Source organism: Phoxinus phoxinus, assembly GCF_949152265.1.
Source record: "Phoxinus phoxinus genome assembly, chromosome: 19".
Lineage (NCBI taxonomy): Eukaryota > Metazoa > Chordata > Actinopteri > Cypriniformes > Leuciscidae > Phoxinus > Phoxinus phoxinus.
In genome coordinates, this window is record NC_136894.1 from 22,463,396 (window position 1) to 22,489,638 (window position 26,243).

At 39.8% G+C, this 26,243-nt stretch overlaps 1 protein-coding gene across 4 annotated transcripts in view; it reads right to left on the bottom strand.

Moving 5' to 3' along the window:
* Positions 1–2,701: 2,701 nt before the first annotated feature.
* Positions 2,702–26,243, bottom strand: part of znf516 (zinc finger protein 516) — a 42,641-nt gene continuing 19,099 nt past the window's right edge. For 2 of the 4 annotated variants that reach the window (XM_079590801.1, XM_079590800.1), the window contains exons 2-6: positions 14,016–15,958; positions 10,023–11,258; positions 7,740–7,844; positions 5,809–5,872; positions 2,702–4,580 (exon numbers count right to left, since the gene is read on the bottom strand). In XM_079590801.1, coding sequence (XP_079446927.1) covers positions 4,577–4,580; positions 5,809–5,872; positions 7,740–7,844; positions 10,023–11,258; positions 14,016–15,732 — 3,126 coding nt within the window. In that variant the 5' untranslated portion in view covers positions 15,733–15,958 and the 3' untranslated portion in view covers positions 2,702–4,576. The remainder of the gene's footprint in view (positions 4,581–5,808; positions 5,873–7,739; positions 7,845–10,022; positions 11,259–14,015; positions 15,959–26,243) is intronic. The other 2 variants (XM_079590799.1, XM_079590798.1) reach the window with 1 other exon arrangement.

Consider the following 26,243-nt stretch of genomic DNA (forward strand, 5'->3'; position numbering starts at 1 on the left):
CTTTCATCTACTATATAGTAGGGAAGAAGTCATATTCAGACACAGGGCGAGTTGTTCAAAAATTTTACCTAAAATTGTGGTGTTTCTTAGAAGATCTGTAGATATTGAGAGTTTAAGCAACATAAAATTTCACACTATAGAAAAAGATGAATAAGTTTCAATAACGTCCTTACTTCATTTTAATTTTGGTTATCATTCATTTTTGCACATATCTTCCCATTTGCAAACTACGACACGTGGCAATTACATGCATTACATGCTTCCTCTTATTTAATTGGTCAGCAAAATTGTTCCCCTCCTTCAGTTGTTTAGTTATAAAACAGCAATTTGTGAATGTTATTTTGCAACTTGAACTCGAATGCTATTGGCTCTTACTACTGTCAGTTTTTAACGCCAGCAGAGTAGCCATACTCTTCAAAAAGTTAAGACTTCAGTAAATTAAATATGAGTCATAAAAAAGTCTGAATCGTCTGCGAATGAAATGGCAAAGTCCTAAAGATAGTGGTCTAGCGGCCTAGATCAGTGTCCTGGAGGTCCCCCAGGTCTCCCTTATCGGACACACCCAATTCAGGGCTTGCAGTCAAAGCCACTTTTTAAGGCAAGCCTCCAAGCTAAGTAAAAAACAGCGTAATGCTGTGGTAATCAGGGAAGGGGACCAGAGGCCGTTTTTTTATCTACTCTTCAACATGTTTGCTCTTAAACATTTGGATTGATCTCTTTTGAGTTTACATAGAAAAAGTATGCTGTTTTATAAGAGAAGTCATAGACAATTGTGCGACAGGTGTGATTCAGTTAATGGCACTTCTCATTAATTTCTATGGTATCTGCAAACAGTAATTGACTGTCGCACAACTAAATGAAATGACGTCAAGGCTGTAATGTGATTGGTTACCAAGGCACACGTGATCTAAGTTGGCCGTTACGCTTTCTCCAATGGTAGAGCCAATAATAAGCCAAGGTTAGGCTACATCCAAAATCACACTCTCCCATATATGACTAAAGAAGTATGTCCAATGTATTCTGTATGTATATATTCACAGTTCTCATAAAAGAGTAGGCAAAAAGAACCCAGTTGACCTACTTCTTCCGGCGATATGAAGTGTGTATATGATGGACACTTTACTATCCCATGAGGCCACAGGGGAGAGGATTTATGAATGGAGGTGAAGCGACACTGGTAGGTCACATGATAATGAATGTAGTACGTCGAGATTACATACTACACACATTCATACTATATAGAACGTACTTTTTTAAGCGGCCGTGAAGTAATTGCTTATTCAAAATAAGTACCTTCTCAAGAAAGTATGATATTTCGGAGCTGAATCAGGTGTGTTTGATGAGGGATAAATACAAAGGGCCCTATTTTGACGATCTGAAACGCAAGTGTCAAAGTGCAAAGCGCAAGTAACTTTGTGGGCGGATCCCGGCGCTGTTGCTATTTTCCCAGCGCGATAAATGACTCTTGCGCCCGACGCAAATCTAAAAGGGGTTGGTCTGAAGTAGCTTCCTTATTCATAGGTGTGGTTTGGGCGTAACGTGAAATAAACCAATCAGAGCGTCCTCTCACATACCCTTTAAGAGCCGGCGTGCTTGTTCCGTGGCGGATCGCTATTAACGGCGGATTTGCCAGCGCACGCCAGGAGCAGTTCACAGCCGAGGAAACCGACGTTCTCGTCAGGGCCGTAAAACACAGAGAAGTGACACTGGGGATGATGGGAGAAACCCACCCAAATTAGCTTCGGTTAAACAGGCGTATAATTTGGGTAGTAAATGTGTAGCCTAATCTAGATTTTTTTTTTTTTTTTTTATCTAGATAGATCTTTTTCACATCTTCACGGACACAACAATGATTTCCCTCGTGTGTTAATATTTTTCCTTGTAATAATGTATGATTTGCAAAAATGAAAACTGCTGCATCTTTTTATATTAGAGAATCAAAGTGGATGCGCGTTAACATTATGGCCATGCACGCGCCCTTAAAATACCATATCACTAACGCGCAACGCGCCACTGTCTTTAGACTGTTTTTTTCCTGGTCAATGGCGCAATTGCTTTCTAAAACTGGAAAATAGCACCATGGAAGTTTTGCGCCGGAACACGCCTTCTCTTTGCGCTGAACCGCCCCCGCGAGCGCAAGTTTATTTCCTAATTTACCGACGTGCGTCTGTGGAGGGAAAAGTCCACTGTGCGCGGGTGCAAAATAGGAATGATACATGCGTCGGTGTTCAAAGTCAATTGCGCTGGGTGCAAGATAGGGCCCAAAATGTGCGGTGCTGGGGATACTCCAGGACAGGTTTGGGAACCGTTGGTCTATAATATTAACACCATATTTAACACAATTTAGACCAAAGGTAAGGGTAAAGTTTAATTTAAGTGGTTCAAAACTTCAACAGTTGACAATGTATGAGATGGAGATGATGTGATGATGACAGTTGACAGGTTTTGTGTACTTGAACAAAATATATGTGGAGGGGAAAAAAAGAAAACTTTTAAACACACAAAATACATTCCATACATTCAACTACTACTTCTATTCAAACCACAAAATTAATAGTGTTACATAAAGAAAAAACAATCCAATTGCAAATGAATTCATAACATGCTATTTAGTTTTCTTAGGTCTTCTGCTCTAGTACTTAGGGGTAATTTAGTAAAAAGCTAACAGGAAAAGCTATTCATGTTTTTTTTTTTTTGTGTGTGTGTCCTAGGACCAATTTTAAAATATTCCATGATTTACTGTTAGTAAATTACAATTAAGCAGTCACATTTCATCCTATGCAACTTTCAAGACATCAATTGCAGGAACATAAGGTCCCTATAGAACAACCAAAGGTTAAGTGCCTTGCTCAGGGGCAATGGTGATAGAACAGTTCTCAGTAACTCTCAGTTCCTGGGTCACCACCGCTGCTTAGAACCTGCAACATGTTACAGTTTGACTGCTGAGCATCAATACAAAATGCATACTGGAGGATCTTCTAAAACAAAATTTGTAATGTAGGATCGGTTTTCTTGGCTTAGTTTCCAACACAAGGACTTAGGCAATATAAATGCTCTAGATAAATGTTAATTTTTGACTGTTGTACATATCTAAATGCAATTAAAAGTACACAGCTGTTTGGGACTGTATCCGTAAATACCTACTTACCATATACAACATCCATAGAAATATATGGACAAGAATTTCTTTGCTTTTAAGTTTTCAAACTCTAAAAAATATGGCATTCTAAAGCTTTATAAGTAGCATTATAAAACGCACTACAATCCCCCAATCTAGTCTTGCTCTAATTACTAGTCTCTCTATGATGCAATAATTTAAATGATTATACAGACAACTTGCAACTCTTCATGTTAAGATTAAAATAGATCCTTCATCAAGAACGTCAGCATTTTAACATGGCTTTAAGACCTGATGCGCCATTGAATTAAGTTTTCTTTCTCTTTTCTTGAAATACAATTATTCATAATCCACTGAGGCAAACATATTTGATGGAAAAAAGGAGAAACACATGAAAAATTAAGCACAGACAAATAATATTCCTGACTTTGTTGGACCAATCAGATGACACTAACGCAAAATATGGCATGTGTCTTTACCTTAAACTCTTCAGAAAGATGGTTTATGAATATGACACTCAACGCAAGTGGAAATCCATGTAACAATACAACTGCGCTTACATAAATACTTTAAATCCCAGGTATAGCACAATACAAAAGTGTTTTGGACATATTTTGATTATAGTGCCAAGTGTTTGTCCAACCAGTGACAAAACACACACACATCTATATTATATATGCCTATAATCAGCAAAACTCAAATCTTAAGTACTGAATTTCATTGCATGTCTCCTTCGCGTGCAATTATGCACTGGTGTGAATGAATGCAGGCTTTGGAATTTCATCTAACTCAAGTCCTGAGAAATAGAATGTGGAAAACACAATCGCACACGCACGCACAAACTACACTCGTTGCGGACTAAGGCTATTTAGTTGAACAACTAGTCATTCGGGGAACTCGGAGGCAGCATTTCAAGTTTAGGGGATCGGCTGAAGTCCTTGGGTTTGAGAACGCAGCTCACTGTCATACTCCATCAGCTTTGACCTCGTGTTGCCAAGGCTTTAGCCCTCAAGTGTTTTGCAAGTACTGGATAAAGGAGGTGTAAACATGTTGCAAACATGTCGTCGGCCTGTTCTGCGTAGTTTCGTTTTAATCTAGAGCTTTGTGTCAGGTGAAAATAAAAAAAGGAAACACTTCCCATCAAACTAAACTAAAAACACGAACAAATCCAATGCCGTACGTTACACAAAGTCTTCCTTGAATGCCGTATTTGTGCATCAAACTGTTTTTGATGGACTTTTTATAGATTTCAATCTTCATTTGAGCTGGTCGTGAGGAGGTGGGGATGTTCAGTGAGATCCGGAGGGGTCCGTGGGTTCATTGGTAGGGGCTTGGCGGAGTCTCCTGTCTGGGTACTGTGCGTTGTCGAAGGCTAGACGGTGCACGGTCTGGACATGAGTCTTCAGGTTACCTTTCTGCGAGGCGCTGTAAGGACAGTATCGGCACTGGAAAGGTCGCTCACCTGAAACGGACACACAAAAAACAAGATGAGGTCAGAGCCTGGACCCGAAGGTGAGAGCGAATCCGAGTTTTGGAACCAGAGAGGAGAGAAAGGTGACGTGGCGGTGATGTCGAAGGGCTGGCTTTGAGAGCGCTGCCTTCCCTTTTCAAGAGGAAAGAACAGAGGCAGGTTGGGAAGGTGGGGGGAGGGGCTGTGGCATGATTGATGGGCTGATGACATGCCATATGGAGACGGTTGACTGTTCCCCCCGAGGGGACGTCAGCCTTTTGTTTTCTGTTTCTGTCAGCTGTTCGTACAAACACACAAACTCACAGACACAGGAATCTCTGCCTGCCTGCCTTCCCCTGAGCAATAAGACGTCACACCGATGGTAGATGTCGAAAGTCTGGGCATATCAAGTTTTGCGAGGAGAGGCGAACTTGACAACCACACACAGACCTAGTTTCTCCTTCTGCCCATGTCTGTTTGGGGCTCAACACTGGAATAATTGTCAGAGTCCCAGTTTCAGCGTTTAATTAGACTGATGTACAACGTTGTCCTCGCGCAATCGCATAAAAATATCCCCCCACACCTGAGCAAAACAAATGAGTCTGCCATTCAATTTCTCCGTATTATTATTTTTGAAAAATGAATGAATTATCCACTAGGAAATAATTGTCATTCCGAGGGGCTGAAAAAGGGGTATTATCATAAATCATGCCTCATAAAAAAATGAAGACAGACACAATTAATCAGGACTATCTGAGGCTGGGTTGCGCTGGCTGCCTGATAAGGTCTGCGGCACAGTAAGAGCTCATCCAGGGGCATCGTGGTTCCCTAGAGGAGTAGAAAGTGAAACCCCGATCCAAAACAGAACTCGCCAAATTACATTAAAGGTTATTGTCAGAGCATCACCAAGAGTGCGGCACAAATTTAATTTGACCTTTACTCTCGGCCTGCTTTTGCCATTTGTAATATGCAACACATGCAAAGGGGGTAATTCATTAAGGGTGGGCCTCCCCGCTGCAGAAAAGCACATCTCCGACTGTTAAAGTAGATGCGGGATGTAATCCATTTGATCCCATAACATCTGTTTATTTCTAGAATTTTCTGCATGGTAACAACGACGGCAGGTTGAAACTGCACATCACAGAATGTAGAAAGGTGAAGAAATGATTGACAGGACAGAAAAAAAAAACACAAGAAACACACAAATAATGCAAACAACCGAACGAAAAGTGGAACATACTTGTTTGGGGGCTTCTGTAGAGGATGGACTCCAGTTCCCATGAGTCCATTGGACTCAAACATCACTGTGGGAGCAAGGTGGCCGGGTTAAAAAGAGGAAATCAAATGTAAAAGTTGCAAAAATTGGAACTTGTTCCCTTTTATTGTCACCCAGCAGGGTGTAAACATCGTTCTTGTAAAAATTATGCTTCTAAGTAAATACCAAATCAAAATTGATTTATGTTCTAATCACATGTTCCTGCTTGGATAAAAAGTCTTGCTAAAATAGTCTTCCTTCTGAAATATATAAACCACTTTTCACGGCCCAATCAATTGGGATGAAAAATTTTTTTATCTCACTAAATTCCCTGTTTAACTGGGATGTCAAAGTTTCACGTTGACTTTAATGATGTTCCTGCTTTTCCTTGCAAGATTTGAAGCAAGTATTGAGCATCCTCAAAGCAGGAATCCATTTTAAAAGCACTAAGGTGCAAACCAAGAATCCACCCTCTCATCGAGCATTAGCTGTAAAGGCCTTGAATTAGTATCACCAGTTAGCGTGGCCGCGGCAGACAGTGAACTGAAACTACCAATTTAAAGTGACACACAGAGTTAGTGTGCATGCTAATGGAGGCCGGGGGCCCCTGCCCCGCTTCATTTGGAAGCTCACACTGAAGAGAGCAATCACTGATGACGTAGATTGTAAGTCTATGTGCATCGAGAGAGAGAGAGAGCGCTTCGTAAAATGTAGCATTTGGCCTCTGTCACTGGGGATCAGTCTGGATAGTATGCACAACCTTCACACAAAACAAAACATTAAAAAAAAAATCGGTTCTCTCATGATCCGAGCAGCTAAGTGCACCCCTGTTTAAAAGAGTGCAGGGAACCCTATTCATGTGGACTACTAAGAATGGAACATGCTATCTTTATATTATTAAAAAGCTGCTACAGTGCGTGCTAATGATGTGCAATAGCGCTTTTCCTCTAGTAAACTGGAGGTAAATGTACTAAATACTAATAGCAAAGGTGATTTCAGTTTGTAGAACGTAAATTGAAACAAAATTACAATGACAATGAATCCTAACAAGCCCCTAGTTGTTTACGTATGTAAACATTCAATGGCGCACAACCTCATTATAGATTTATTATGGCGTATGAAAGTTTGTTGTTGAACATGGATGATGGATATAATCTTATCTGTGATGAAATGAAAAAGACCCCAGATTGAGTAGGTGTGTGTGTGTGTGTGGTTTGATGAGAAGACAAGGGCAAACTGTCACATTTTCTCAGTGAGCATTTGACACATATCATACTGGACTGGTGACTGCTCAGCTTATTAGCATGCACAATTACAGCTCCATAAGTGACATCTGATTAATAATGTATACAATTTTCACAGGTCAGAGTCACACGCAAATATGTTTGCGGCGGAAAGAAAGAAAGACTCTCGTTCAAGGACAGAGAGAAATCGCTCATTATACATACACACACACTTTGCACATAAACACATACTGTACATGCACATTTAAATATATATGACATTTTTATGGTAATATATAGGAATCATTTAGCAGCTTCTGTCTTATCCAACTTGACTTTGGTGTATTTATAAATTTTCACATTTTATATATAATATTTAAGGAAAAAATTAAAAGTGATTAAAATAATAAAACACTGATATTAATTAACAGGTAAAGTATCTTATAATTATTTATAATTATATTTACAATGATAAAGAATATATAATGTAACATTAAAACACTACACTACAATTTATTGCATAAAGTATCTTATAATATTTTATATATTTATTACATTTATAATGCTAAAACTGTGACACAAAAACAGCATTTTTAATAGCAAAAGGTATTTTTTGACTGGAGAAAAATGTAGTTAAGTTAGTAGTTTCAGTTAGTTGCTTCCCAACGTTTGTTTTTAGTGTGTGTATCTCACCTGTGTGTGATCTCATGTGTGTGCGGTAATGGCTGGGCTGGTTGAAGCTCTTCCTGCAAACCGGACACACATACTCCCCCTGCTGAGACCCTGACCTCGCCAACCCTACAGTTCACAAACAGAGAAAGAGAAATGGAAATTAATAGGAAAAACATGTAGCCGAACTTACACAGAACAGATAGAGAGGTTAGGAGACGGAGATAGAGATAGAGAGAGAGAGCATCATTAGTATGTTTTATGTGTCATTATGGGAGGCTACCTTCAGGGCTTGGATGGGGAGCTGTCATGCCGCATCACGAGAGCATCTCTGACAGCCTGACATGAACACAGGCCCATGTGACCGCATAAATTACAGTGAATTAAAAGCCTTGCCCTGTGATGTGCCCCCATCTGCGCTACCATGTCACATGTCAGGTGTGCTGCTTTCCCCTTCCTCCCTCTCTCCTTGTCTCCTTCCCTCTCGCTCTCACTGCTCTTTTCCTGCCCGTCGCTCTAGCTATGTCAGCCCTCGTCCGTGCGAGGGGAATCGCTCGGACACGTGCGCGTCGGTGAAGGACTCGCTGAAGTAACAGGAACGGATGTGGAACCTGAAGCAACCGGCATTCGTTTCCCCTCAGGGCGCTTTAAGAGCGTGAGCTGAAATGCTGTCCCTTTGGCTCCTGTCCGTCACCTGGCACTGGTGGTCCTACCTGCTCCGACCCCTCGGGCCAAGCTTTGTCGTAGCGCAGAGCCGTGACTTAGAGTGTTGGTGGCAGTGGTAAGCAAGGCTACGTTTAGTAAACATGAGTCTGTGAGTTATTACCATACAGGAGCGACGCAACAGGAAAAGCAGCGGACAGCACAAACAAAAGGATAGTCTAATATTGGAAAGGTCACTTTATTGTATGTGACTCAAAGGGCTAAAGAGAGCGCTGATGATATCAGGCCAGACAGTTGACAGAAATTTTCTCTGTCTTTCCGCAGAACTACACTCACTGAAGCCGGCCAACTGGACCACCGCCTGGCAAAATGTCCTTAAATGAAGTGGAATGAAAAAAAAAAAAAGCATTTGAAAATATTTTTCAAAGCAGCTGGTGGCTTAATTTGACTCCTCTTGCTCTTTCGTACATTCACTCGTTGGGTTGGCTACTTTGCATATTTGTGGCGTCGAGGCGCTGTAACCCCTCAGAAAGCGCCCGGCGTGCTGTTACGAGCGTGATGTTTAAGGCTCGGAATGCCTCTCAGCGATAGCTGTCTGAAATGTTTTTACACACTTTCGTAGGTTACACGATGATGAAGAGATTACTCAATAGTTCCATTAACCTTTGCGTATGCGCATGCTGGCACAACGGCATGTGGGGTGCTACGTGCCATTTTAGCCCTCACCGTTCTCATTTGTCATTTCAGCTCAGGAGTAAATGTAGTTAATGTGCCTTTGCTGAATAATTCAGGTACTGTGACCTGACAACCATTTTTCAGCATGTCAATCTTTACCTGTTTTTCAATGTTACAATGGTCCTGTGAAGTTAGTGTCATTGGAATAATTCTGACACTTACAACATTTGTCTGAATAACTTATAAAACACAACAAACTAAAAATCAATTGTTTTTAATGCTACATGTGAATGTAGGCATCACATCATTATAATGTACGATATGAATGATGGATTTTCATTTGCCAAAAGAATCCAATAAAAGTGTTATTAAATCCTTAGTGTTATTAAAGATTAACATTAGGTGAGCATCAAATGATGGCAAAGGTAATTAAAATGCAAATTTGGGAAATGAGCATGCATAAATAAATATACAATATTGACAGATACCAATAAATAATAATAATAATAAACTTTAATACCCATACCAATATAATTTATCTCTAGATCTAGGCCTTCTAAATATCAAACATCTGATACGAAAAGCTTTGTCACAAGCTTTTAAAAGCTTTTAACAAATGTGTCTTATCAAGTTTCTGTACATCTTATTTTATGTTATTCAATTGTATATATTGACATTATAGGCCACTCTGCTCTCTAGGTATTAATATTGGTCACTAAAAAACTACTAATAATTGTGATGATTATTTTTTAAAGGTTGAATAGTTGTGCATCCACAACTGTAGTTACATTTGAAGGTTTAGTGGTGAAGTAGTGGTAGTACGTTTTTGTGAACTCGTACATTTTTGAGGGTCCAAATACTGTTTGGGGCCACTGTACAATAAATATTAGCTTATTGGAATAAAAAACCAGTTAAAACAGCATCATATGATAGTGGTTTACTTTCAAACACCCATTAACAGCCTCTCACCTGCTTGCTCTGCAATGGCGTTGCTGAAACCCCAGTGGTGGTAGAGGGCAGCTAAATCATGAGGACTGCAGTTCTTCAAGAAACTCATGATGTCCGTCACAGCTTCTGGACCATCAGCCTTTGACTGTCTCTTGGACTGGGAGTGAGAGGATGGGCCGCTCGAGCCAAGTCTGCTCCAGGGGTCATACCCAGCCACGGACGGTGTATCCTGAGCTTGAGAATCCGACCTGCCGGGGGTCTGAGGAGCATGGGCTTTGGAGCTCCTCTGATCCGAGAGGTTGTGTTTGCTAGAGAGCATAAAATGAAGTCCTTCTTGAGGTAGCAGACTTCTCTCCGTCACTCTGCTTCCTGTCTTTGGGGTTCCAGTCTTCTGAGGACTTGCCATGAGCCGCGATGAGCTATTTTGATGGACGTCTGCTTTGTGTTTACTGCCTGCCAACTCACTCGTCCTGGACTTGCTGGTCTTATGTTTGGACGAGTGCGATGGTGCCCCTGGTGCTGTGGCCGCGTGCCAGCTCTTGCTTTGCGAAGAGCTGGACTCTATGCTACTTGTCTGAGGTTTTGATTTCTTTGTCCCTCCAGGGCTGCAATCAGGTGGGCTCGTTCGGGAAGCTCTCGTCTGTGGCAGTGACGGGCAGTCCTTACCCTCCAGAAACGGAGGTGGCCCGGTGCGTCTCTTGAAATCGAGAAGCGATTTTGGCCCCTTGAGGCCATTCCTTGGGGCCCACTTAGGCACCAACGTAGTGCTGTCGACTTTGTGTGCAATTCGTTGGTGGATCCAGAGAACTTCTGGATACAGTGTTGCATAAGAGCAATAAGGACACTGGTGTCTGACCAAACTGTTCAAAAATGTAGAAGAAACCCCTTCTTTTTCGTTATCCACTTCAATGGAGAGATTAAGAAGATTAGCATCCACTTTATCAGTGGAGCTACTTTCTTTCAACCCCTTGCTCTTTTCATCCTCCGTCTTTGAAGCGACGTCGCTCAGTGCTGCCCTCTCCAGGTGAGTTGAGGTGGTATAGGGCCAGTAGGGCTGCTGCAGAAGGGCATTTCTCAGCCTTGGGAAGCCTGAGTGGCTCGTTTGGTGAGTTTGGCTTTGGCTGAGTGAGCTGGTTAAGGCATCACTCCTCTGGCCCCAGTCCCTGATCGCCAAATGATGTGTTTGGACGTGGGCAGCGATGGCCGAGGGCTCCGAGGTGCAAAAGTCACAGTGCTCACAGGTGTATGGCTTTTTATCTGTCATGAAAACAACATAGAGGGATTTGTAACTATATAACAATTGCAAAAAGTCTCTGAAAGTATAAAAGCTAGCAATCACAATAGCACTGGTTTTAGATACTGACAGTGAAAACTGTTTTAGAGAATCACCACAAGATGGCACCACATAACCATGTAAATTTACAGTACAATGTAATCCTGTACAGAAGTTTTAGATAGTGTTTATATATATCACACACACACACACACACACACACAGTGTTTCACTTTTTGTTAAAGAAAGTAACTTTTCTTCATCAAGGATGCATTAAATTGACAAAAAGAGACAATAAAGACATTTATAATGCTAAAAAATGCTTTCAAAAATCAGATCAATTCTCAAAAATAAATTCTTATAAGATAAATTCTTCAAAAAAATCAAAGCAGCACAACTTTTCAACATTGATAATAATAAGACATTTTTTTTCTAATATGTCTAATAAAACATAACATTTAATGTGTGACATTGAAAAACTCTAATGAGTATGTTTATGGCATTGCATAACATATAAATGTAAACAATAATCTACATAGTTACTCAAGATAAAAAATGTTTTAATGTGGTAGCATAATCGCACACAGTTTGTTTAACATTAGTACAATGGAGCAACAGACTACTGGGCCTGGGAACTTTGCCTAGGACTACCTCTTCTCATCTGTCAGCAAGATGTTTGTTTACATTTAACATGTCTGCAATCCCTCAGTAGCTCTCTCTCTCTCTCTCTCTCTCTCTCTCTCTCTCTCTCTCTCTCTCTCTCTCTCTCTCTCTCTCAAGCCATCTGGATTCCATTTGGTGGCTTACACTAGCTGCTGTGCAGCCTTCAATCCACTCTCTCTGAGGTTACTTTTGAGCCAATTCGGAGAGGGGGTCCGCTGAGATAAACCTTACACAAACGTAATGGCCATAACTGCTTCCCTAAATACTTTCTGCCTTACAAAAGCTACAAGAGGAACTATCATATTCTAAGAATAATGTGGTATGATAATGAATATTTTAGAGGAGATCAATTGTGTGGAAGAGCATTCTATAGTCTTCACACCTTCATTAAAATATCAGCCTTGATTGGACATCTGTTTTAACTCTTACACAATGAAACCTATGTTCTGGAACATTCCATCTGTGTTAATTCCTAAGAGGGCATCTTTTGTTTAAGGCAATTTATTTTTCTCAACCTTGTGGTAACACGGGGCCAATCTCTCAGATCTATAATCTGTTCCTTTATAGACGATTAATACAACACCCAATGATTTCACTAAATTTGACAAGACTTATCAATCATCAGGACAGATTCAGTGCTCTATGGGGCTTATTGGCTTTGTTGAAATACCTGCCATATGCAGTATTTTTCTGTGATTTTAGTTGTGTTTTAACTGAAGGTCTGCATTAAGATGGGGAAAGTGGAAAAAGACACACATCTTTAGAGCTTGTCTTCCTGAGACAGGAAGTCCAGAAATAGCATCATGCAAAGAGGGCTGGACACCACCAGCTACAAGCAAAAGATTGAGCAATTCAGAGCCTGGTTTTGCACCTTGATAACTAAACCATGGTCAAAGATCTCACTTAGTCTGAAGACAGATGTAAAGGGTATGAACAAGTGATACACAAGTGAGACTTAAATGTATACATTTTTTTATTTCCCCAATCCTATAGTCAATAACTAACTGTCTTGAGTAACTAACTGTCTTGAGGTCCTTAACAACAAATGTATTTTTTATTTTTTATTATAGCTTTGATGGAGAAGAGTAAAACAAACTATGGGTACTACATATGGAAATCACAATAGTTTTATACTTGATGGGAATTTTTAAAAGCTTAAAATGGGTTAATTCCTGAATTGAAAGCTGAGAACATGCTCTCTATTTGAAATCAATTATGTATTGAAGATTTAAGCTATACACAAATAGTATAATAAAACTGAACATGTTAAAATGTGCAGCAGTATTTGTCCACAAGGTGTCTCTGTCCTCCTTCAGAAGCAGTATATCATACAGTATCTGTTAAACCAGCCGTTCTCTTATCCTATTCCTGGAGATCTGCCTTTGGTTCCTTGTCTAAAATACCTTTCAGTTTTTTGTTGGTTTATTCGCTGGTTTAAGTGTGTTTGATTACAGCATTGTAGGAAGGTGGATCCACAAGAGTAGGATCAATAACTATAAAAGCTTTTGACTGTAATTTCTAAGGTGACAACAGCAGATAAACCTGCTTCATAAATGTTACTGTGGACTTTACTTAATCTTCCCAGTGTCATTTCTGATCAGGTACCAGGTACCTATTGTGAAGTTTACACATTGTTTGGAGCACTGTCACACTTCATAATTCAGCATGAGTAAAATTATTTTTTAATCGAACACACCTGAAACAACTAATCAAGGTCTTTAGGTTAACTTAAAGGTGTTGAACAGGGATAGAAAAGGACATTTCTACAATAAAGTGGATTTATAGTAGCAATACTGAGGACAATACACATTCTGTAAATAGGTAACCCATGAACAGATTCAAATGATGGAATTGAATTCATTGTGGTGAATGTAAACATCAGCAATTCAATATTAAACCAAAAACTATGTAAGCATCTGCACAGCATTGCATTTGGGCATTATTACAAACAGATAGGAAGAATGGTCTTCAAGTGATTCTTGAAGTTATAACAAATGTTCAAACTAAAAACACATTTCTAATATTACACTTACATTTTGAACTGGCATTAAATCTCAAAATAAGGAAGATGCCCTTACCTGTGTCCCCAAATAACCCTGCCCGTCTTTGATCCCTGAAGTGTCCTGTTGATTCCCCTGCTTTAGATGGGCTGGAAGCTGCTTTACGGAACAGTCCATTTCCACCTATGGTTTCACCCAAGCCACCATGTCTGATGAGCATGTGGATCACCATCTGTTGCTGTGTGCGGAAGCCCTTTCCGCACTCCAAGCACTCTGAGGTTTTTTGGGAATTCTTACGGCTAGGCCGAGAAGTAGGCCGGTACTCTGAGTCACTCAGATTCTCAGGGCTTCGCTCACCTGTCAGGACCTGGCTGTTTGTTTCTCCATTGCTGTGCTGATCTGTGTTGGAGCCTTGGGTTCCAGCCCCTTTCCGTTTCTTGGTTGGGATACTCACAGTGGCATCGAGTGATTTCTTCCGCTTGTCCTGTCTGGTCAAGACGTACTCACCCTTTTCCCTGTCAAATGCTACATCTGCATCGGCTAACCTCTCTTCCCAACCTAGGTTCTTCTCAGATACCTCCACCAGTTTGCCTCTGGTGACCAGTTGCCAAGCCTGGTAGCTACTTACTGGATCGAGCTCTGGGATTCTTTTCCCTAGAGTTCCTTCAATGGGGTTCTCTTCCTTTCCTGCTGGTTTTAAGTTTAGGCATTCCAAGAAGCTTGTCTTGGTGGCAGATGTGAAGTCCTTTTCACTGCAGAAGGTATTGTTAGGAGGCTGCTCAATATTTCTGTGGACCTGCTCGTGCAGTTGCAGGCTCTGGCGGTCATGGAAGAAGTTACCACACTTGGCACAGAGTTCATACACACACACTTCATTCACCAAGTTGGACTCATCCTGCGCCACCTCGTTGACAGTAGCTGGAAGGTAAGAGTCACTCTTTGGTTTTACCTTGGTGTTGTGCGTCTTCATGTGGCTACGTAGGAACCAGGGCTCACGAAAACGCCGTCCACAGATCCGGCACCCATGATCCAGACTGTTTTGATGCTTCTTCATGTGAGCTTTCAGAAACCAGGCTTGGGTGAACACCTGGTCACATTGTTCACATGGGAACTCGCCTTTACCAAGTACATCGTCAGCTTTCTCGCTGGTAGAGACTTCTTTGGTGATAGATTCCTCCTCATTAGGATGTACCTTCTCAATGTGATCCTGCAGTTGGTCCTCCTGCAAGGTCTCATAAGGGCACAGTTCACATTGGAAGACCTTGTGAAGCTCCTGCATATGCTGTTCAAGCTCTGCCTGACTTGACAGTCTTTTCCTGCACTGAGAGCACTGCATTGACTGTTTGCCATTCTCACCGGAGGTTCTTTCCTTCTTCCCACCTTTCTTCCTCGTTTTGGTTGCCTCTTCACCGCTCACAACCTTGTTGCAGGCTGAGGTACTCTCAGTCGGACTGGAGCAACCACCTTGATCTTCTGGCACCCCTCCTTCTTTTTCCCCTTCCTCATCTACATCTTCCTCCTCACCGCCAGTGCTCTGGCTGAGGCCTTCCAGTTTGTGACTGCGAATGTGGGCCTTTAAGCTACCCTTCTGGGCTGAGCGGTGATCACAGTGAGGACACTTGTATGGTTTCTCCCCAGTGTGCTTTCTCATATGCTGGGACAAGGAACTGAGGAAAGGAAAACTTCTTCCACAGAGTTCACAAGTGTGACCCCGGCTCTTCTTGCCATCCAGGTTGTCCTGTCCACCCTTGGAGAAGGTCTCTTCCTCTGCGACTTCCGGACGTTCCACCTCCATCTCAAGGCTTGAATATTCCACTATGCTGCTATCTGTTGTCCAATTTATTAGATCCTATTAAGTCTGTCTCGCCTGTAGTCATTCGGTCTGGGTAAAAGTTCTCTTTGTCAGACGTGTCATTGTTGGTAATTCTGCGTTGACAGTGTTGCTTTTGTCTGGAATATGTCTGGAGTTGTTTCTCCAATGAATCATCTTAACAGCTGAGGGTTTGCTTCATTCTGGTCACCTGAGAGAAAATGGAAACACAACAGAAGCAGATTTGAGAACATGACTTGCAAATGAGTAAATAAAAGTTATTCATTAATTCATTAGTCCATGGCAATGAACAAGCAGTTACTATGACATACAGTACACTATGCATATTTGTTTTGTAAAATTACTGTCTTAATGATTCTTAATATGAATAAAGTGCTCTTAAAACTGTAGATTCGAAACTTAGACCCAGTGTTTGAGACCCCCAGCTAAAAGAGCCCTTTTATATAGTCATCTGACAGTCTTTTGTTCAGTTAAATCCATTCGTTTAAGGCAGGATCCATACTGCATAGCTAAAAAAAAACAGAGGACATAGTACATTGGGTTTTATGCCCTGCACCATTTAAAAGTGAGTGGGAGAGGGACAAAGAGAGAGAAAGACTGCTGATGTCCTCATTTAGGCGTCAGAGGGAACGGCACATCTTTAAGTATTGCATAAACACACTAACTTATCCAACAGGCTCTCTGATTATTCCAACAAGACAATGAACACAGATACAGTAAATACACTGCAACATATTCCAACAAGCATACACACCCCAGTCCAGAATCAGGATTTCCTGCCATTCTGTTTTGTTTTCTATCAAATCTAAACATAGCAAACCTGTTTTTTCTTTGCATTCTTCAAAAATGGTTATGCTGACTGACAAAATGTTTATTGTAATACCCAACCTAACATTTCCGTTAATCTAGTTTGTGCACTTTTTGTTAAAAAAAAAAGAAAGAAAGAATATATACTACACTACAGTGGAGGCTGGGTCTGGTTGTAACATGTTGGACTGTAACTAATATCTCAGTAATATAAAGTCCAATTACACAAATGTGGAAATGCAAAATATACAGTATTTTGAATTTAAATGTTACACATATGATTTATTAATATTGATAATATCTACAGACAAAACAATGGTTTGATAGTTTTTTTGTTTTATAATTGTTTATTTTCAAAATGATTGATTGTTACTGTTTTAATTTAGTTCCTATAATTCATATACTGTAATAGGCTGTTCAATGGCAGGTTCTCATTGTGACCCCATATACTGTAAGTGTGACAACATGCCCCACTATCAAGGTCAATGTCTATTCAATTAACTATTTTTTTTTCTCTTTTTCCTGGGCAATAACTGTGTAAATGTTCAATAGTTATTTCTTTTTTTAGTCAAGACTTTAATGTTTGTGTGACAACTTGCCCCTGACTCCCCATAATTGTGTCTGTCTGTGTGTGTTTGCGTGAGTCTTTGACTGAAGGACAACAGTCTCCGTTAGTCTCCTCATAGTCAGTATGAACAGTGGTTGTCTGCTCACAGACCTAAATTCATTGTGTGTGTGTGTGTGTGTGTGTGTGTGTGTGTGTGTGTGTGTGTGTGTGTGTGTGTGTGTTTGTGTGCGTGTGCGTGTGTGCGTGTGTGTGCTCAGGCGTAAAGAGACTATTCAGTGTTGGGCAAGAGAGGGGCCAGTTGGGATGAACCCTGAGGGCTGGTCCTCTCTCTCAACAATCAATAATCCATTATATACCAACTACATTTCACCGCTGGCCCAGCATCCCCCTCACACAAACACACACATTCTAACGCACTAAAAACACACATCTCTACACAGTTCATCTTTTACGGTAAGTTAACTTGCTGGGCTATAAAATGGCAGGTAAGAAATTTAAAGAAGAGACGTTTAGGAAATTGGAAGTTTTCCTAGAGGTCCCATCATCCATTTATCTTGACTTATATCCAATGTTTGCCTACTTATCTAGTTTATTTTCTTTGATTATTTGATTTTGTAAGTTAGGTAGCGAGTAAACAGTGTAGCCATTATGACAATGGAATGGATGAGGTGCTTAACCGCATAATAATGGAACTGAACATGCTGAGCTGGTAATGAATAGTGTTTTGCTGTTTGGCAAACCAATGAGCTGAGCATTAAATCGCCGTAGCTATGATACCAAGAGGTTTGGGAGATGTGTAAGGACACACACTACACAAACACATACATACATATACACACGTCAGCAGTGGGGTTATTATTGAAACATGGCTGTTCTCAGAGGGCTTACCTCAGCTCTGCTGACCTACTTATCCCCAGACAGTTCATCTCATCTTGTAGCTCCATCAATGCAGGATCAGTGCATTTTTCAAATTGAGCGCTGTGTGTGTGTCCGTGTGCATGTGTGCACTCAAATCCTAAACCAAATTGTGCATTTTTTCCAAATTCACAGAGACAGTTACCAAACCACTAACAGGCATCAATAATGACAAGAGAAGATAAAAGAGCTCAATTGTCTTTTGTTCTTATTGTGATGTGACGGACAGCAGATTAAACATTTGTTTTTCCTTAAGACTACAACCAATGAGATTTTTAATGCATAATCTGTCCTAAAACAAGCACAGTGAAACAAAACAAGTTTTTGATTTCCACTCAATGTGCAAATGGCTTTTTTTTTTTTTTTTTTTTTATGATTTAAAGAACAAATCACAGTTGTCACTGAAGAAGCTCACTTGTTATCCGCAATTTTTGCGAAACTCCTTGGGCTTCCTATCTTACTAACAATTTGGCAATTCTCAAATCCCCCTAAACTACAATCTCATTGTGCCACTCGCACCAGAACTGTCACAATAGCTCATGTCTATACCTCCTCTGAGCGGCGGGGAGTCCAACATGGCCATTGTTGGATGAAGGGGTCCATCCTACGCTAGAGGCCTGTCTGAAGCATGTCTGGTTGGGGAAGACAAAGGGAAGTCCCTCCCGGTCCCATTTCGAAGTAGATCCTGCCTGGTACCATCAACTGCTGATTACAGCTGCAATAAAAAGGGGACCCTGGTTCATGTTTGCACTTGCAAGCATGATAGCAGGTGATGAGGCTAACCTTGTCATGTTAAATTGCGGAAAATATTCTGGTGTCTACAACAAAAGTAACTCCCCCAGGTTTGAAACCAAGGAACGAGAGGAGCCAAGAAGAAACGGGCTCGGTTGGACATGCTACACGAAATGTCAAGTCCAGCAAAGTTAAAGTCTGTGTAATGAGGAATGCGAGTACAGATGTGGTCATATGATAAAAACTGAACCTAGAAAGAGCACAAACGTTTCTATTCAGCTGAAATGTAAAGCTTAGTGATACAGCTTGCACAGGGTGAAGGGCTCCTTTGTTCTGCAGTGTTTCTGAAATGAAGACACAATGAACACTACTTAACTGTTGCCTGACCACGTTACATACAGTAGGCATAAAACAAGATTTACAACAAGAGTTCTTCAAAAATACGTTTCCCCTATAGTTGCTGTCAGCGGTTATGATTGAGCGTTTATGATTCTAGTGATTTCAAACCACAGGATAGGATGCACCCACAGTTCATTTCAGTTTCTTGAGGAACCTTTTTTTTTACTTGTCTGTTACCCCTGCCTCAACTCTTACAGTAGCTGTCATTTGTAATACACATCTGTGGTTACATACACTGTATAATGTAGGCATCTTCCACATAGTTGAATCGATTTACTCATTTTAAAGGAAGGCATTATTTAGTCACTCTCACGTATCGCTGTTTCGGCACTGTATGCCCTTATTTTCAGCAAAGAGTTCAAATAAGTATGTTTAAAGAATCACTACACAATGACAATTTATTATGATCAGGGGATAGTCAAGCTCCAGATAGGACAGCTAACACCCTAAAACGGTCATGCACTATTTTGCAAGTCTTCCATAAAAAAAGTTTTTTTTGTGAGAATAGACCTGAATTAAAGTCACTTTCCACAGATTTGACAGATTTGTTTCTTTTTTTTTTTCACTATTGTTGTTGTGTAATGATTCCTAAAACATTTCTGTTTCTAATCTGAAATATTAGCAGGGGTGAAAAGTAAAATGATAATAATAATAAAATAGACTACTATTCAAAAGTTTGGGGTTGATATTTGTTTTATGTTTCATGCTCACCAAGCCATTTATTTGATCAAAAAATACAGTAAAAAAGAACAGTTTTATATCTGAACATATTTTCTAATGTAGTTCCTGTGATTGCAAAGCTGAATTTTCAGCATCATTACTCCAGTCTTCAGTGTCACATGATCCTCCAGAAATCATGCTGATTCAGTGCTCAAGATTTTTTTTTAATTATTATCAATGTTGAAAATAGTTTTTTTTTTATTCATAGAAGGTAGAAAAAAAGCATTTAGTTTAACTTTTGTAACATTACAAATGTCTTTACTGTCATTTTTTAAATCACTGTATTTCTATTTTCTATATCTCTAAATACTCATTTACATAATTTTTTTTACGTATTGACCCAAAAGTTTTGAACGGTAAAAAAAAAATCAGCTATTTACTTAAAGCTACACTGTGTAGGAATTACTCCCATCTAGCAGTGAAATTGTATATGACTACCAACTGAATATTACTTTCTAGCCCCTCCCATTCCGAGGGCGTTTTATCTCCTACGGTCGCCGTATTATTTCAAATCTGCCAGCAGTCGCGAGTAATCTCCCCCTCGCATTCGTCACGGTGCCACTGAGTGTAAAAACGCGAAAAGCAAAGCTTGAATTTCCAGGTATGTCCCTCTTTGGCTAATGTGTTTTCAAGATGGAGGCGCAACATGGCTTCCGCCATTCGAGCAGCTCACCCATATGTATTATAAATGGCAGATTCTACGCTTACGAGAATACTTGATTAGTTAGTAGAAATAATTATACATTAATAAGCACATATAATTTTGAAAGAACAAAGTGGTTTTTGCTAAGAATCAACTTAAAAAATTACACAGTGTAGCTTTAAATAAAACCAATCAATTTACATTACCATATTAAGCATATACTTTATGCTACCCAAATATGCTTAGCAAAATATATTATTTATCCTTATTAGTACTGTACTTCTGTGACATACTACTGCTGAAGTAATTAAATCATAATTAAAGGATCAATGATTAATTACCAACCATATGCTTGAGGAAAGTCTTTGCTGAAATGATGTCACATCTTTATGAGACATGTTTACACGCCACCGACACATAAGCAACAACACATGTGCCCGTAAAAACATGCATAGACATAAAAACACGCACAAAGACGGCCAGCTTTCAGTGGAAAGAAACAGCAGCACACATACAGGCCCGTATCTGAGAGACAGCCCTGAGCGAGAGCTCCATTATTCCCCTCCTCTCTTTTCTCTGGCTGATGAATGGCTATGGCGAATCAACTGTCTGCTCGCTTATTCAACCTGACGGCTAGTCCAGCTCAGCACAAACGCCCCATGCTCTGGACACTACTCCTCTGCTCTGAGCCAGTGTTTGTGGAAGAGAAAAAGAAAAAGTCCATGTGTGTAAATTCTCATGTGAAAAACAGAGCTAAACCAGTCCATCACACATATGGTTATTCGAACACACCCTGGTTTGAACCATACAACGTGAGCCAAAGAGTGTGTGTGCTAGTATGTGTGTGCCCCGTGCACATATGTTGATTGTTGCATCCGTGCCAATTAAACATGTTGCATGTCAGTGTGTGTGTTTGATCAATCCTAAAATACCAAACACCACTAGAGGCCGAGCAAGAGGAGCTGTAGGTTTTGAAACCGCATCACAAACCAATCCAACAGTACAATGTGTGTGTTATTGATGTATGATGCTCATCTGCTAATAAGATTACACCGCTGCAGTGACTTCTTCACAAAGCAGTAGTTTTTCAAGCTCAGCCAGAATTCAGCTAATGAATGGATTGATAATGGCCTCAGATCACTGTCATCAGTATTATCAGACCACCGTTTCTCCAGTAGAGATTGCAGATGCGCGAGTCTCCGTGACCTCCCAGCGCCGTCACTACAGAACGCCACTCCCTATAAAGCCAGAACACGGTTACACAAGCAATAAGCGAGGGATTATTTTCCTGCCAGTGTGCATGATGTCTGACTAAAGAATCTGGAAATCCTGAGTGATGATATCAATGAAAAGGGTTTGTGTTGGTTGAAACAAATTAGAAAAAAAAAAAAAAAACTCACTTGTTTTACACTAAGGCCTGTTTACACCTGGTATTAAGATGCGTTTTGGTCGCTTGAATCACCAAGGGAGACACATTCCTGTTTACATCTGGTATTTTAATCTGTGTCTTTTGTTCACTTTTAGCCGCTTCTGTCCTGATTTCTTCGAGGGAGGGTCTATGGGCGGGTAAATATATATATATTTTTTCAGATCTTTTGATCTAATGGACAAAATAAGCTTGCGCAATTTAAATGAACGGAGACGACGGAAAAACGTACGGAGAGCAGTAGCTTTAGTTTCTGCTTTGACAGCCACAAGACCACGCTTTCGACCACATGAGCGTTTACACTTAAGCAATCTGGCCTCTGGAAGTGGTCGAAAGTGGACAAGCTCAAAACGTTTTAGACCCCGTTTATTTAGTGTTGTGCACTTGTGATCCGATCGACAAAATCCCATCTTAATACCATGTGTAAACGGGACCCAAGTTTAAACCTCAGATTTAGTGTAAACAAATCTTACAACAACAGAAAAGGGCAAAGCACACAAGATGTAGTACCTTCAATGCCCTGTAGATGGCGATATCACTTCTTTTGAGGCAGATTTAAACTGCTGTAGAAAAAGTTGGGTGCCATGCAAAATGTAACAAGTAATTGCATTACTCAATACAAATGTATTGGAGTGAAGACAGAGTAGCCTACATATGAAAAAATGTAGTGATGTAGAGTAAAAGTTGCTAATAACTATGATTCTTGTAAAACTACAAAGTAGCCAAAAAGATACTTAAGAATCCAGTAACTTATTTCATTTACTCAAATATTTCACAGTCAAATCAAATAATGAATTACATTTATTTTTGAAAGGTAAGTTTATTTAAATTACTTCACATTTAAAAATAAAAAAATCTTATTATTTCATTCTTAGATCCATCAGTATTCCCTTTAGGCCTACTTAAAAAAAAAAAAAAAATACTTTAAAGGAATGATTTTGTCATCAATTTCTCACCCTCATATCATTCCAAACATCTGTGACTTTCTTTTATACGTGGAACACGTAACACTTACCTTATTTTATTTAAAAAATGTTGTGGTATTTTTATTGGCAAACTAGACAAAGATAGTGATAAAGAATATGATTACTTTTTGTAGAGATTATAAAGTGATAAGACAGGCAGCTGGCCGCCATATCATCACGATGACATAATAGTGTACATAATTCATACAGATCTTTAAATGTGGCGAATTGTCATATACTGTAAATTTGTTTGGTATAAATGGAAAATGCCTCTATGTGTCCACAGGTGGATTTGGGTGCAAGCCAAAGCATGCAAGTGTGTGTGTGTGTGTGTGTGTGTGTGTGTGTGTGTGTGTGTGTGTGTGTGTGTGTGTGTGTGTGTGTGTGTGTGTGTGTGTGTGTGTGTGTGTGTGTGTGTGTGTGTGTGTGTGTGTGTGTGTGTGTGTGTGTTTGTGTGACAGCAGTGACAGAGAGATGAGAGAGGGACACCAGCAGTAATGCTTATGTAATATCAGCCCGAGCCTCTGCAGCACTCCTGATGGCAGTATGACATAACACCTATGCGGCCACACAGTTGGTCCAAGAAACACACACATACACACTCAAACAGACAAATAAGTTTTGTCTGGTCTTGACCAGATTAACATCTTGCTGCTCACTGATTTGAATGCAATCTATTATAATTTGATTGCTCCAAACTGCAATTAAATTCACCTTGAATGACCATGTCATTTAAAATTATATTTAAAAAGTGTATTTTGAAGAATATACTGGAGTTTTTCTTTTAAAAGAAGGAAAGTCAATGATGACTGACAAACACCACAAATTAAGTCTATACATGAGCTATATTACATATTTTTTGATGTCATACTGAAGCTATAGGGTAACAGGCTGAAGTTTAGAAGAAGCGATGTCTGTTTTGAGAACAAATCATTCTATTGTATCAGATCTTTTTAATGAATCAGTTGATTTAGTTACAAAACTGGTCTTAATGATTTGTCCATGAATCAAAATGTAATATGGAATATACTGCATAAGTCAAAATGTATGGTTCTTTTGTATCCTTTTTTTAAGCTTCACACATTCACTCCTAGTGTAATAAAAGGTCATGATATTCTCTGAGAATTTAATTTCAGTTTTACTTATTAAGTTTACATTCGGTTACACTAAATTAAAATGAGAAATGTCGTTTTAGTTAACTATCAAAACACTGTTATCACAGTTGTCTTGTTTTTCATTTTCTTTGTGTGACTGTAGAAGTGATATTGTGACAGTAAGTGGCTTGCAGATACACTAGTGTGCTTGGCGTGGTCTAGAGCTGAACTATAATCTGAAGGCATTAACTTGCTCTCTAAAAAAAGCCTTCTGAACAGGGATTAGATTATCATGGTAAGGCCAGCTCAGGCTCTCTTTCTCTCTCTCTCTTTCTTTTGTCTCCCCTTCTTTTTTGCAAAACACTTTCTCAACAAATGAAGATTAAATAGAATAAATGTGGCACAGGAAAGGCTGCAAATGTGGCCCGTTCATTGAAAACGCCCCACATCAAAACCCTGAAATCCATATCAATGTTTCATCTATACGTTTGAGCATATGTTATGGCACAAAGCAACCTAAACCTCTCCATTGGGTTTATATCCTGAGGGCGAGCGATTGGTGACTGGAGGGGTTGCAGAAGGCCCCGTCAGTGTTAAAGGGATAGTACACCCTGAAATGAAAATTAAGTCATTCATTTACTCACCTTGGTGTTTTTCTGCTACCCGACGTGCACGTTTGTGTGACTGTTATCGCTGCAGTTCACTCCGTCTTGCCCAGAAAAAGCGCACAAGTTGAGAGAAATCACGACACGAAATACAATCCTTCTTTGAGTTGAATAAATCAGTTGTGTTCGTCATAACAAGAAGTTATCGCGTTCACATCTGTCAACTGTCATTTTGACTGTCATCAGACAAACTGAGCTTAATTGTTCTCAGTGAAGAAAGTAGACGGATCATTTTTGGGGGATTTCTAGGCGTTGTATTTTGTGTTGCGCTTTTGTTAATCTTAATTTCTCACAACTTGTGTGCTTTTTCTGGTTGAGATGGAGTGAACTGCAGAGCTAACAGTGTAACACACACGCACACATCCCATAGCTGTGCACTGAAGACCAATGACCAACGTAAGGATTTTCATTATTCAACGTAAGAATAATACATTAAATTGCATATTCCAGAACACTTGGAATATACAACACATGGGATCATTTTGTGATACTTTTCCGTCTTTTTAAAAAAGCTTGATGCTGGTCGCTATTAAATGCCATTATATGGATGAGCGCTAGCAGGACCTTTTTTTTTTTGATACACCTCATGTGGTCCATAACAGAAAGAAGGGCATAAGGCACTAGAACAACACCAAGGTGAGTAAATTATTAAGTGAGTACATTTTCAGTTTAGGGTGAACTACCCCTTTAAGTTCCTGGCTGTGGGTTGCCAGATCTGCATGAACCATATTAATAAAAATGGAAAAAAAAGTTTACCCTGAAAATTATCTATTTTAGATCAATTATATCGATTTTATCCATTCAAACAGCTAAAAATACGCTAAAACTACAACATTCGATCAATTCTTGCGTTATATGCACTTTCACATAGCGCAGCTCATCCCTGCCCCGCCTCTATGCTTTATTGCCCTTGATGGCAGCCCAAGTGGGACACTCTTCCTCAGAACCGCCTGGCCTCCGTAAGTATATCTGCGACCTTGGCGAGAGACGTGATCACGAACGATCGCTCGGTTAGAGAGTGCAGGGCAGCCAGATGTCTTTCTCATGGCCTTCAAAGTATTGTCTCTCCAACTGTTTATTTATTAATGTCGAATTCACACTGTGATAACTCTCACCCAGCATAGTGTTTATTATACCAGAACCGTGAAAAGTGGCAAGTTTTTAACTCTTTCCCTGCCAAGGTTTTTTTTTTTTTTTTTTTTGACAGACACCGCCAGCTTTTTTGATAATTTTCACAAAACTTTTATGGCACCCAGAATATTTTGTTGCAAGAATATCTGAACAACATGCAACATATCAAAAGAAAGAACAAAGCCTCTTCTTTAAAAAAAAGTTTAATTCTAGCTTCATCATGCATTATTTCTTTTTTGTCAACATTTTGAACAAAAAGCTGGTGTTTTTTTTTCCAAACACTACAACATGCATAAGCAATGCTTTTATCGCTTGTTTCTGCTTCTTTTGTACGTGTGTTTTAATCCAGAGATTCTGTACTCTTTCAGAAGATGTGTAATAGCGCCCCTACCTTAAAGTCGGAAAAATTC